The sequence below is a fragment of the Paralichthys olivaceus genome, chromosome 21 (genome assembly GCF_024713975.1).
Source record: "Paralichthys olivaceus isolate ysfri-2021 chromosome 21, ASM2471397v2, whole genome shotgun sequence".
NCBI lineage: Eukaryota > Metazoa > Chordata > Actinopteri > Pleuronectiformes > Paralichthyidae > Paralichthys > Paralichthys olivaceus.
The window spans coordinates 3,600,407-3,615,266 of NC_091113.1; the positions used below are offsets into that span (position 1 = coordinate 3,600,407).

General features: G+C 44.7%; 1 protein-coding gene across 1 annotated transcript in view; it reads left to right on the forward strand.

Moving 5' to 3' along the window:
• The first annotated feature begins 4,421 nt into the window (after positions 1–4,421).
• The window catches only part of sdk2b (sidekick cell adhesion molecule 2b), a 225,367-nt gene continuing 214,928 nt past the window's right edge, over positions 4,422–14,860 (forward strand). The window contains 1 exon segment of the mRNA XM_069517620.1: positions 4,422–5,269. Within this exon segment, the coding sequence (XP_069373721.1) occupies positions 5,182–5,269 (88 nt within the window). The 5' untranslated portion in view covers positions 4,422–5,181.

Here is a 14,860-nt window from a genome sequence, read left to right on the forward strand (position 1 = left end):
AATGACAGAAGGCGTCACTGAGAAACATTTATTTCACGTGTATTTTGACTGTTTGGTTTGGCCCATGTCCCATCTGCTACCAAGGAGGACATGGCTTGCATGAGCTATACTACAGTTGGCCACCAGGAGGAGAGTAAGAAGATGGTTATGGTTCTAAATCATTTAGGTCATGCAAACACATCATAAAGCCATCTGGTGAGGAAACAGTTTAGCCCCTGTCCAATCAGCTAACTTGGAGGAAGCAGGGTTTATGGTCTTTACTGCAGCCAGCCACCAGGGGGCAAAGGAGACGCTTTGGCTTCACATCGGCCATCTTTACATACAGTCTGTGGTGTATACACATGATTTATTAATCTCACCCTGGTTCCGCCTGTCGATCATCACTGTCCACTTATCTCTGAATAATCTGAAGGGCAGGATTTTGTCTGATCTACTTAATCTCTACGTTAAACCAGGTTAATTGGTATTTTCACGATAATCTCCAGTGTTTAAACACGATGCGTTGTTATAATGTCTACGTTGGGGATTTGGGTGAACCCTTAAAGATAAACTGGGATGTTGCTCGAAGCTTCAGGTTTGATTTCACTTGCCTCTTGAATGTGTGAGGAAGGGAGCGAAGTGCATATGTGAGTGGTGATGCAGTCAGACGCAATCGCTGCACTCAGGTGCTGCAGGATTATATCAATACCCTCCGCTTCATAAAAAAACATTTGGGCATTTTAGCCTAAGTGTGTGTAGAGCGAGGGAAATGGGATATTTTGAGTGGAACTGGTGAAATGGATTCATAAGCAAATCAAAAACAAAAACAAGCAGATGTGTTGTCAGTGCACTTCCCCTGTTACTTGTGCTTATATATCAAACCACTCCACTTCCTAAAGCGGTTTTATTTATCGCTTCCTTTCTCTCTGAACTCCTACACCTACCCGCTCGACTTTTATTTCCACATCGAAGGCCTTCCCTGGCCAAGGTTGGTGTTGGTCCTCTTAACATATTTCTTTTCTATTTTGACCATCTGTCTCATTTACACAAACAGTTCCGCTCCTCTCTCCTCTCAGTGATCTGTCTCTCGCTTTGACGAATAAAGTTTTTTTTTTTTTACTCATCTCCATCTGCCAAAATACCTATGATTAAAGATCCTTACATAAATTAAACTGTCTATCAGGGGGTTTTAAATGTCATTTTCTTTTTTCAAGAAACAAATTCAATGCCATTTATCCTCCGTGCTGTGAATGTGTCAGTGAAGCTCCACGACTTTAGGGACGCTGCGCCAAAGACAACATTCCTCAAAGTACCCAGGTTAGCTGTTTAGCATGCTGCGCTCAGGATGTCATTACTCTGTGATGATACTATTAAACACAACAGTAATTAGACAGTCATGCATATTTACTTTTTGCCATCCACTTCAGTATTGCAGGGATATTATTTTCTGTCTCTTTTGCAAACATCAAACCCTCAGTTGAATTTTTAATGATTAAAAAACGAGGAGAAAGAAGGTGGGGGCGTGGTTGCTAACCCCCCAGGAAACTGATCCGACCTCATGAATGAGCGCTGCATAGAGAGATCCTTCTAAATGAGGCTGTGTTCTGTGTTGACTGGTCAGTGCAGCCCCACGGGAGACCATGACTCTTCCCCTACCAGACAGAGACTATGACAGATCTTTATTGTAATTGGCCTTGGAGGTAATAAGCAACGCTCATCACCCCATCGGCCTCCCACCGAGCTCCCATTCCCATTATCCCCTGCTCGTTCCGATTCATTAAACCTCCAGTGAGATCGGTCAGAGCGGTGGAGGAGAGGTTGGAGCATTCATTTTGGTTGAAGAAGATCCATGTTCCTCCGATGCCTCTCCTTAAATGGGCACTAATTGACAGAGAAATGTTAATGGTGTGAGAAATGTTTGATAAATAGCGGCGAGCCCTTCATCAAATTACCAGACCTGCTTCGTCTTCAGCTTTTTCAGGGAGATCAAGCCCACGCTGCCCTGAAGTAATTTATTAGAGGAGCTTAATGCATCCAGTGTTACCCTCAAGTTATCGCTGGGGTCAGCTGTGCATCAGTGCATCAGATGCTTGTGTTTGTGAGGAGATGGCGGATTTCACAGATCTTTCCAAAGCACTCAAGAGTCTTCCCCGAAGGCCGATCTTCCTCTCCGAGTTCTGACCTCTGTCTTTCCACCCGGGGCGGCCAATGGGCAATTTGTTTGATATAATTTTCCTTTCGCAGGCTATCGCCATGTTTGAGTGTGTGTGTGTGTGTGGGATTGTGATCTCACTTTATCTCAGGTAAAATCCTCCCCAGCAATCGCAGGTGAAGGTCTGAGCTGTTGATTGGTGCTTTGGTCCGATCTTGTCTCTCATGATTTCAAACACTGATGCTCTTTGTTGTTCAGAGATGCCTCCCCTCCCCTCCTCCCTTCTCCTCCTCTATGTTGCTCCTCTCAAGACCTGGAAAGATGCAGCAGGGACTTTTACCGTTGAGTGTCTCTTTTATTTTGTTGATAGACATAACATGAAAGCTGGATCTTGTTGTCAGGCCTGCAGAAGAGCATTGAATGAGAATCATACTTTGATGGAAGGTGGATCAGTGTCCATGTTGGAAATAGTGAGAAAGGCAAGAAGAGGTTTTTACGCAGAAATGGAATAAATATGAATAAATAATTCGACTGACTATGACCTTGCTCAGGTGATTAGAAAATGCTGTTTACATGACAGGGTCTAAGTCAGACTAATGTTTCAATGAGAATATTTTATTTAATCCCTTAGTCAACCATTTATCAGCCAATGGTTTCCACTGTTTTTCTTAAATGGAAACGTATTAACATAATATTGAAATGCAATAACAGCCATTAAATTCGTGCAGAAATGAGCTGAAAACAGCGTCTGCCAGGGAAACCGAGAAAAACTGGTTCAGAATCTACATCATTTGAAGTTCGAGTGGATAAAACTGGCTGCAGTGTATTTTTTCTCTCCAGGTAAAGTTAGTTGTCCAGCTCAGTTAAACGTGTTAATTTGGATCCTCAGGGCAAAAGTGTGAATAACTTGGAATAATTGCTGTGGGCTGAAAATAACTCGACATTATCACCAGTTATGTGGTTGATTCTAGAGCCAGACAGAGAAAGAGTGCGTCTCTGACTTAAGTGGATGCAGCTTGCAGTGAGCAGCTTCAGCACCTGCGATCACAGCTCTTGCTCAACATCGCCATGACTTAACACCTGGCAGCACACAAAACAAATATCTTTGCCACTTGTGTGCAGGACGCAAACATTCCGTGTCCAGGGATTTTCTAAATGACCCTTTTGCTGAGTTCAGGCACAGTAAGTACTGTGAATAATCATAATCAGGTCCCCGAGCAGCACCGGAGGAGGCTGAGGATGCACTCCGTCTTGGTTTTTCCTGATGTTAACTCTCCCATTATTTACTTTTGTTCAAGGTACCTAATTTTTTGGGGGGGTTAAGAAGTGGAGGGGGAAAGCCAACAGGAGGCTGAAAGTCATGCTGAGAAACAACAGAAGCTATTACTGTGGTGCATTATCTCCTCGCTGCCCTGTGGTGGCTTAGATGGGACTCGCCGTCTGCAAAAAAACACATTACACACATTAAGCACTCCTGCTTTCTTCTGGCAAAGGCGCTGTCATTTTCCAGACAGGAACATTTGCTCAGTCATGCTCTCCCATTCTCTCCCTCTGCCCCTACTTTACTGATACTGTCATTTTGGAAACAGTATTTGCTCAGTCACTCTCTATCACCCCACCCTCTCTCATCCTCTTGTACTCTTCCTCCTTCTGTCCTCCACTCATCCATTTCTCACCCTCTCCTCCACCTTCCTCCTCCTCTCTTTTTCTCCCACACATACAAGATAACATGCAGCCGCTTCACTCCTGGCTGTGTAAAGACTTAGCACAGCCATTTGTGCCTCCCCCCCCTCTATCTGTCTCATGCACCTCCAAACCCCACCACAGCCTCAACTAGAAAGAACCCTCTGGGGTGTATCATTCCTGAAAGTATTAAAATGCAGCCAAAGTATAAATCCCTATAATGATGCCACAGGGGATAAAAAAGTACTAGAAGGTCAATGAACTCAGACACATTATAAATCCCCACAGAAATAGCTATTGCAACGATTTCTCCTCTGGCTCCCCGCGCTCGACTCCGCTCCAAACCCTTGGCACAACGAGCAGAGCACGTGTCCAGTAAATCATTTTAACAAAGGACAATATTCATTCCACCTTTTTGTGATGTGGAAAGCAATAATAAATCCTCTCCTGTAAACCTGGCGCTTGGTTGTGATGTAGTAGTGGAAGAGGGGAGTGCGTTTTTGCGCATGGCCGCACGGTGGCAACCTGCGCTGCGCTGCCGGTGCACCATATCGTCATGTTTCCTCATAAAGAACCCGGGACTCGTCCTCATCCGACGCACACCGGCAACGCGGGATCCACTCAGACCGTGACGGTGTGACTGCGCGAAAGTTTCCCCGCATCCTCTGCTCTCCAAGCCGCTGAACTCCCCCCCCCCTCCCGGTGCTCCTGTCCAACTGGATCTCCGACCTTGGCAGCGCGGAGGAACTTTACTGGGTAACAGGGGGTGTGTGGATGCGTGTGTGAGTGCGGCGTTATCCGTGGCGCTCCTCTTCCAGCAAGGATTCGAGGAAAAAATAAAAGTCTGTTGCCGCTCGTTGCGCATGCAGCGACAGGGAGGCTGAAGTTTGAAGAGGAGGGGGGAGGAGAGAAAACGCAGCATCTCAAGGACGCAGGAGGAAGAGTCGATGGAAAAGTATGAGTAGCCGCTCGTCGTCTTACAGGTGCACCGAGAGACCGGAGACTGGATTTGGACTTAGCCTGGATTCATCTGACTGAGCTGCGTTCAGAAGCCACCTCACGCTGCTCCGACTCTTGGAGGAAAATACCCTCGTGTCTCATGGAGCTCATGGAACTGGAATGCTGTTGAGCAAACACAGAGTTTGAATCTGTCTGGTCGCGTCAGGCTGCTTGTTTTATTTCATTTTGTTTGCGCTCTGAGGTCGGTGCGCTCTGCCCGGCGCGAGTGGCACGTTTCCCCCCCCGACAAGAGAGACCCAGCAGGAGGCGTTCGGCGGCAGAACCACACGGGAACTCGGGGGCGCATCAGCGGCAGAGTGCCTCAGGCTCACCGGGCACTTGTTGTCCACCCTGCACGGTTTGGAACCATGTTTGGGGACCAGTGGAGCGGATCGATGCGGCGCGCCACATGGATTTTATTTCTTTCCTTCCTCGTCCACTTTACGCAAGCACAAGGTAAGAACCACACCGGCTCCACACGGGGCCCGCTGATGTGTTAAACTTCCCCCCACAGTGCTCATGTGAAAGCGATGTTATCATTTCTCCTTCGCTCGTAGCCTTTGATTCTGTCATCAGGGCCACACACCTCACTGAGACTTTTCCCTCCACCTGAACTTTATTAAGTCTGAGCTTCTGCAGCCTCGTATATCATGTGGCTCTGGGTTTTAATGAAGTTTATTTAGAAAACTCGATCTTTTCCAGCGGTTCCCTTTCCTTTTAGAAACCACTAGAGTCGACATATGCATCGAACGTGTCATTAGAAGACCAGCTGTTTAAAAAAGGTTAAGCTGATTAATGAATACTAATTAGACCATCAAGCATCTCCCCCCGGAAATTAAACTTTACGCACCAAACAGGCGCCGCAAATAAACATATACATATTGATATGCAGCAATTAATGCCCGCGTGGAGAATTAAATGTTGGGAATTAATTGGTTCTGGGAGAATTATGCAGCCAGTTTTCCCCTGTGCACGAGCCACAGTGAAGTGTTTGCAGGGACAGTGTGTGAGTGAGGACTCCAGACTGAGCCAGACTCCAAGTGATATTCCTGTGGAGACCTGGAGTGTGTCACTGGTGTCCAGCAGGGGAGTCTACTACTGTAACCTCAGGCCAATCACATCCCAGAGGGACACTGATATATTTGTTCAAGAGTCTTTCAGAAAAGATGCTGTTCCATTGCTGACAGTTGGAGAAAAGACCGTTTCTCAAAGTTCATCACTGTCACTGTGATCCAGGTGAAGGTACTGTGTGTGCTGCAGGGGGATCCTCAGAAAGCTTAATCACTGCTTCTATTGAAAATGATTGAAGAGATGAAGCTCTCGATGGAACCTTGTCCTCTCCTCTTCTGCTCTTCTTTGACATATTTAACTCTGAAAACCTCCAAATTAAACACATTCCCCTTCTTTTAATGGCACTGATACTTGACCTGCAACGCGTCTGCTTAAAGAAACCAAACAATCCCGCTCTTTGCTTTCCTCTGCTGCTCCCTCTCTTCTCGGGTAATTGGGATTCAGGTATTGATGCCACAGTAAGGAGGGAGTATTACCTCTCAAGATAGACTCTAAGCCCTCAGTGGCGCTCACTCAATAATACAATGTAGAGAAGATGAAAAAAACAAACAAGGCAGATATCCATCATTCATGAGGGCACATCCTGGTGCCTGACATTTACAGGAGATTGATAACTTAAATGTCCCCGGGATTAAGAATCCTGACATTGTCGCTTCCCCTCGCTGTAACTGTATCTCTCCCTCCTCCGTCTGGGAGCCTGGTTCCAGTCCTCTCACCTTCCTCTTGAACGCCTATTTAACCAACCAAGTTCAATAAGAAGCCATTATGCACAGCAGTGGCCTGGTAGTAAGCTTCGACAGTTTTTTTGTGGGGGGGGGTGCATGGGTGCACAAAGCAGCGATATGAACACACGTGACTGTGCATGTGAGGAAGTTGAAAGCCGGTCAATCTTTATGCTGAATCCATGCGGCAGTGGCCCTCAGATTCCATTACATCGCCGCTCATGGGTCAGAAAATGTAGGATTTAATTGGACTCTCTTCAGACCGCTGTGAGTGCGGCTGGTTGAAAGTGACCCCAGTGATGGCTGCTCTCTTCCCGTACGATGATTAAAAAACGCGATGAGGGGAGTAGCGTGCCTCCGGATGGACATGTCAGACCGTTGCTCGCCACATTTTAATGACCAGTCTACTGAAACGGCTTTTTAATGACAGGAGAAGGGCCTTCATCAGACCACAGCGGCCTCGCTAAGCACAGAGACATCATCTTCAGTTCTGTATGTTGTCGGTCCTCGGGTTTTGCAGCATGAAAATAAAACCCAGTAAAGCACCTGAAACTCCAGAGCACTTGAAATATTTGTTAGCTCGCACTAAAGTACACTTGTGGTTCCTCCTTGGATCACATAAAAACACCAGGTCGTTCTCTGAACTCACCCAGAATATTTTAGCTCAAAGTGACAGTTATAGGAGCAGTCTGGCCTGTCCCACTGTTCGCTTCCATTCATTTAGCGAGGTCATGCCGAGACAATGCTGGGCATGCCTGCTGCTTTTGTCAGTTCTAACACGTCTATTTTGGAGCTCGGAGCGGTGGGGGAGGACTTTATTGGAATGTCATGTTTGGCATAAATACTTCGGCATTACTCAACGTCTGCAGATTAGCCTGACTGGCTACAGCTCAACTTTAGCTGCTTCAGAGGGAGTTGAGGACTTCATTCTGACAGAGGCGTAGCACTCAGATTAACATCCGCGAGGACGGTTCTGACAGTGTGTGTGTGTGTGTGTGTGTGTGTGTGTGTGTGTGTGTGTGTGTGTGTGTGTGTGTGTGTGTGTGTGTGTGTGTGTGTGTGTGTGTGTGTGTGTGTGTGTGTGTGTGTGGGTCTTCAGGGACACGTGGGAATCGGCTATTTCATGGTTTTGTCTGGCGAGGACGCACAACATGTTAGAAGAAGAGGGGCTAAAGAGCGGCGGTCTGTTTTTAGCTCGCCGCACTGGACGTGGACCTTGACACAGTAATAGAAGTCAAGGATGCCATCTCCATTTTAAATCTGTCAGGAGATTGGATTGGATTTGTATGTCTGCAGTGACATGCTTGCACTTGAGCAGCACCTCTTGACTCTGGAATAATTTAAAATTGGACGCATTCTTATCACAGGCGACAAAATGGGGCACACGATGATGGTACTGGTAGCAACAGACTCAACATTAGACCTTTGCGATTTAAGGGGTTTCTTCTTCTGTTGTGCCGTCAACGCATCGTGTTTGTGCATGTGTGGGCACGTGCACCTTGAGAAGCCAATCCCATGGTGGTGTGACGCAGAGGGCAGATATCGGAGGCAGCGCTGTGCATTCACAAGCTCTTTGGAAGGTATCATTTCCAGAGAAGTTTTATTGTGTTGTATTTGTGTGTTTAGAGGATTTAAACCACACCTTTTACCAATATTTGCATGAAAAGAGAGGATCCGATGAGTAATTTAAATTATATGCACAAGTTAAAAATGGTATTAGGTACTCGTGAGAAATGGACGTGCAGTTTGAGAACATTTTCACAAGTTCACAGTAAAAGCTACTGTTCAGATTTCTGAATCAGTAATACAGGATTATTGATCCTGTGTCTGTTATCCTTCAAAGCCACCTCCGGTCTCTTGATATGAGTCGCTCTCATTCATCTGCAGGCACAAGTGTTCTCTTTAGGATAATTTGAAATTGACGTGATGGATTAGGCCGGAGCTGGGGAGAAGGAAGCCATAGAGAAAGAAGCTGATTGAGATTGGACTGTGAGTGATTCATGGAGACAGAAGACTTGAGAGAATATCTGCAGACTACAAATGCCCTGATTTGTCACTCATCTTAATTGACAGAGCAGGGATCTCTGTTGTAGCAGCTGCGCTCCGTGAAACAATTTGCAAGAATGAAATAAGACGGAACAAAAACTGAGGCTGTCAAACTTCCCTGCGGCCGGCACTTTGGCAAAAGGTCACAACGTATCGCTCTTAGTATTCTGGGTTAGCGGGGGAGAAAGCTCACGGTCAAAGTCCACTGATAGATTTCTCAGAGGGATCCAGAGAGTTTCACTGTGAAATAAAACAAAACTTCCCTTCCAAGGTCTCCAGTCGTGGCGAGTGCAGGAGAGAGGCGTAACTGAAAGAGCGTTTGTGTTTTTGTTGTTTGAAAGAAAGAACTTCCAGATCTCTTCAGAGTGGGGCTGCTTTTATTTCCAGTCCATTGCAGAGGTTGAGGGTGTTTCATAGTGTCGCACTCTGTGTGTGTTTGTGTTTCTCTCCGCACGCCTGCTTTGAAATTTTAAATGAAAGGACGAGCATGATCTATATTAAATGCATCGTAAAGGAACGCAGCTCACATGGGAGACAACGACTGCGTTAAAGCACATCTTTATAACAATGGTGACACAGGCAGATCCTCTGCGACACACTTAGAGACACAAATATGCAAGCACATGGACTTAGCTCTTGTACTACACTTTAGTTAGCACAGCCGTGGCCCCTGGCGAACCCGCAGGATGATTGGAAGGGATTTAAAACACCCCACCAGTAAACTTCTTAGCTATTAATGGCTATAAACAGCTCAGCAGTTTTCACACTCCTCCTCCAGGTTATACCCCCCTCCCCTCCCAGAAAACCCCCTGAAGAGACCTTAACGTATGCATCACTCCACTTGGAGAGCGGCATCATTCTTTATGTTCTCTCAAAGACTGCGTCTGTGTAACTTGGTCGACTTCAGTGTTTTCCTTTCTCTAACCATTACTAACATTAGGTTTCACCATATTATGTTGTTTAAACATAAGCAAAGCATTGTATCTACAATACATGAAATCAAACCAATTCTCTCAGTAAACCTGAAAAAAGCAAAGTGTTAGCATTATGGAGGGCTGTTACTACAACTGCTATAGGATAATACATGTCTGCTTATATATATATATAGCACATTCATATAAAGGTATTTATTTCTTTAAGTTAGAAACCAGTGTTTGAATCACACCTTATGTGAGAGTGATCCCAGTCTCTTCTACACAGCGAGGCGTACGTTGGATCGATACTCTATTTAATCCCCACATTTACTGTGGAGTTGTGCCTTTTGATCTTTTGGGTTTCCTGATATGAGTAAAACTCAGACCACTAATTAAAAACTTTTTTTCAATAAACTTTCCACTATCTTGTATCAGTGGTACCTTTTTGATTATTGTGGCTACTGGCGGGATATGTCATGTACTGAAGACTCATTTTTGTAATATAAGAGCTAAACAGACTTTTACGATTGTTTGGCCTTGGCGAGGAGGCGGAGGAGGAGGTATCCACTCCACTGAGAAGCCTTAAAGTGATTTATTTGTTAACAAAAAAATTCAAGTTGTGGTAAATCGGTTCATTTTGTTTCACACTGCTTTGACTGTAAAAATGCAAAGGTGCTGAACACTGAACTCAATAGTTGAAACAGACAGCTGAGGTTAAAACACACTGTGGTAAATTATTAAATATTTTCTATGTTATGAAACTGTTTTGAAAATCCCAAGGAGCCATGAAACCAAGCTGAAGCATCACAATGTGTAATGTTCAAGATTGGAACTTTACCAAAGTCCAGTAGTGGACATTTCTTAACGATACAAAGCTTCTGTTGTGTTCATTTGTGTGTCACACATCTGTGTTTCACTCTCACACTGACAAACAAACACGCACATAAAATCGAAGACATAAAATAACATAGATCAGTGAGAACACGTTAGCAATAAAACAGGCTTTGGATAAAACCATAAAACTAGCAGAAGGTATAAAAAGAAGTAAAAAAATAAAGACAATGGCATTAAAGGATAAAATTAATTAAAAGCAAGCTTGTAGAAATAGGTCTTGAGTTGTTTCTTAAACTACCAACGGCTACCCCTAACTTTTAGTAGTCGCAGTTCTTCCTTTATTGCCCTGTGCATATCACCCAACCCTGCTCCAGGCCGACAAACAACAAAACTACAACGTCCCCTGGCCATGAACTACATCGTGCATTGATTCGGGCAAACACATAAACATTCCAATCTAATGTGGTAAAAAGCCACTGTTGTAGGATATCATTTCTCTTTTGCAGGCATCTCGTGCATCTAAAACTCGAAAATCCCACTCGAGCTTTAACACTTAAATGCAGCAGGGCGGAGATATGGTCAGTTGAACTCGGGGTGAGATGACATAAAAATGGTGCCACCAGCAATGAGTGGCTCCTCTGAGGGTGCTTCTAGGTGACAATGGTGTGGCTTAATCAATGCCATTTCACAGAGACTGCATTTCCAAATTCCCTCATTTTTTATGATTCATCTCTCCCTCTCATCTCATGCAACACATTTGAAGAACTTTAATCCTGAAATTTCAACCAGTTCTGCTCTTTTAAACACCAGTTATGTAATGCCAAAAAAACAACCCACTATTGGATTGGATTTAACGGAGGAAAAAAAAAAAGGATTGAACAATTTTTTCTCTGCTCTTAGCGTCATGCAGCACCGACAGTTTTACCAGAACGAGCGAGGCAAAGCTGTGGCAGCCTATTTTTCACAAATAGTCTTTTTTGGAGCTCCTGACGTCAAACATGATACAAAGGAGTCTGCGTAGTCTTTGCCAGGGCTGTCCCAGTTATCTTTGCATGGTTATTAATTGGGGTTCTGTCCACACTACTGGGTGGACTGGGAAAACAGGCCACCCGGGCATGCTGGGAATTGTCATTATAGGCTGGGATAGACAAGGGTCTTTGTTGAGTGACCTGTGGGCCTGAAAACAATCCTTGCACAGGCGGTGCACTTGTCTCCTTTTAGGCTATAGCAGAGTCTGGCTTATTATCATTGTGCAGCCAAATATCCCTTATTCCTAATTGGGGCTCTGACTGAAGTGGATTCTGCTCGGAGTGTGGACTCTTTGTTTTTCTCTGACATAGTTTTAAACAATTCTTTTGATCATTCTTCTGTGGACCAGAGGAAGCAAGATTATTTGCTCGGGAAGTGTTCCACTATTTGTGGCTTGCTGATTCACGGGTCTGTGAGAGCTTGTTTACATGTGCAGCAGGTCGTACGCTCATGGGTAGGGTTTGAAGAACGTATCTGTGAAGGCAGAGGTCCCACCTTTCATTTACAGGTGGTAGTATTTACCGTTTGATGTACAGGAGGGAAAACACTGATACTTCACATGTGTATTGTACTGGGGTTTTTTTTCAGTAAGAGAACGACGACGTGTTTCTTTTGAAGCTGCTGCTCCTTCTCCATCGACTCTGTGTGAGTCATAGCAATGAAACTTTGCCCTGAACAAGGTTTAAGTGCTGAGAATGAATTGGAGGATTTAAAGTAGGGCATTCCACCTTGCTTTAATATCACTGGTAAAAGCGTATGGTGTGTTTCCTATGGTTTCTGTTGCTCTTAGCATATGTGGGCCCTTTTACACCACGCATCAGATTCAGCTGCTCGGTGCCTGATAGCAAGCACATGTCCTTCAAAGTGGGCTCCGAAATGACCTCTGCAACATAATAAGTCGGCGGTACGGATGTGATTATGGACTTGAACTTTTCCCCCGCTCTTTAAGAGGGCCATTATGCATGCGGGGGCGACAGACGGGGGGGAGCCACAGTTAAAGCTTGTTTACCAGCATCATCCCTGTCTGGCTGGATGAAAATGAGCGTGGACCTTAGAGTGACACTAGCTTCAGGAGGCCCCCAAAACCTGACTCACCCATGGGGATCCGTGTGTGTTTATAATAGAAACGGACTCACATTGGCTCGGGGCTTGGGAAACCACCTCTGAACCCTGTAATTGCCTTTCCCCGGGGGAGGTGTTTTGTGTGAGTGTGCGCGTCTGCTGCTGAACTGTGAATTTTTTATGCATGTTTAAGTGTGTGTCTGCGAATGAATGATGGCCAGTCAAAGCCCACAGGCCGGCGAGCAGTCCTCTTGGTATTGTCACGTCCCTGACATGCTACCACACACTGGGCTCCCTGAGGGCTGTAACGATTTCCCTGCAGTGCTGCACGAACAAAGGGATGAGGAAAAAACCTGCAACTCCCGTTCATGGAATTCGCAAAGGGACATATGATTTAAAATGCCGAGAGCTATATACTCTGTGAATGAAAATGGATACAGCCTAAACTGCTCCACTTTTCCGCAGAGCTTGATTCCACTATTGCCAATTTGGAATCATTTGGAAAGCCGGATGACAAGCAAATCAATTTAATGGCTTCAGTAGGGACGGTGGAAGGTCCTGATCGATCCTGACAAGCATGCCATCTTTAACAGACGTCTCCTCAAAGGCCCATACCTTTTTTTTTCTCTGTATCCCATCACCCATCTATCCAGCTCTTGGATCCGCTGCCTATTTACCCGTCCTATGCAGGAATAATGGGGCCTTCACCCCCAGTTGGATTAATCAGCCATAACCATATGCTACCGTGTGCAATTACGCTGCAATTTTGACCAAGGGAAACAGCTGTTGCAATTTGAAAGGGTGGAATAAGATTGTAATTGCCTTAACTTTGATTTGTGGGGTGCTTTGATTTGATGAGAGAACACATTTTTATGCTTTACATAATAATAACATGGAATGAAGAGGACTATTAAAACACAGGAATTTTTCCGCTTCCAGATGCATTCAGAGGATAACCTTGCTGTTATGAGAAGGAATGAGTATGTTTATTCATTTGGATTTTAATGGGCTTTCTATTTTCAGAGGCTACGTTTTAGATTCTATCATCTAATGACATTTGAATATGTTTTGGCAGTGCAGTAACATTTGGATACAGGAGGCTGTTTTTTCTAATCCTCAAGGTAAGGCAGTCACATCAAGAGTGCTGTTGTCTGAGGAAATCGTTGAAACTGCAGCATCCTTGAGCTTTATCTGCCAGCCTTCATGTTTGTACACTCTTTATCAATTTGTTGCATTGCGAGACAAAACCTACCGGCTGTCCAAAGCACAAGATCTGTGATCGATTCACAATGATGCCCAAGTATTCTCGTTGAAGATGGACTATAGAAAATATTACTCAATGAAAATAACAAAAGAACTCAGCTGTTCCCACTTCAGATGTGTCTTTTCCAATCAAATCAAACTCCTCATAATAAAGTCAAGATACGTCTAGTAACAGCTTGAACTACAAAACCAAGTAGAAAAAGTAGGAGCACAGAATCCTCCCTGTTTGTCTTAGATTTCCAAAAATGTGATATACAGTGGAGACAAAATGGACTCAAACCTTTTGGAGTTTTTCTTGAACGTGAAGAGCGCAGTAGGAGGCGTCCAGGTAGAGCAGGCACGAGGCAGGACATGGCGTACGAATTCTGCTGCAGCACACAAGTCTTTGTCGGCATCGTCTATGTGCATGCCTCCTCTTTTTCATCCTGAGATAATTATACTCTTGGGTGTTATAAACGTCATGAACATGTTTGTGATTTTTCCGATGAGGGGATGAGGAAGAAGTCCAGAATCACTGGCTCGTACATTTGTTCTCTTACTTGCAGCCCCTACAGAACATTTCAGGAACATGTCTGGACCTCACTGCATGTTTGAAAGCAGCTAAGGGATAATAGGGGCAGTGGAGGCAACTGCATTAAACACTGATAAGAATTCAGGTTGTTTTTTTTGCACTCGTCTGTCGAGCAGACAGCACGCTTGAATTTTTCATAGAACTGACAATTACTGGTTGTTTTTGTCTTTTTCTGGAGCTGCTGAAGATGAGTATAATAAATGATACATTCTTCTCTCGGCCGTTGTTTGATATTCTGTTTTCTGTGTAATTAGCTGAAGAATGAACTTCACACTGATTGAGAGCTACAAATGGAAAATGTAATGATGAGATGTCTTCACATTGAATCAACTGTGCGAGGCCAATATTTCCTCTTTCAACAATACAATAAATTACTTCTCCGTGGCACCTCTCTAAAAACTGCTCATTTAAATACCTGAAACATCTTCCTGCCCCCCCCCCTCCCCCTCTCTCTCTCTCCCTCACACACACTTTTTGGTCCTTGTTTGATGCTGAGGGACCAGTCTCCAGAGATTTAAGGAATGGTTCCATCAAT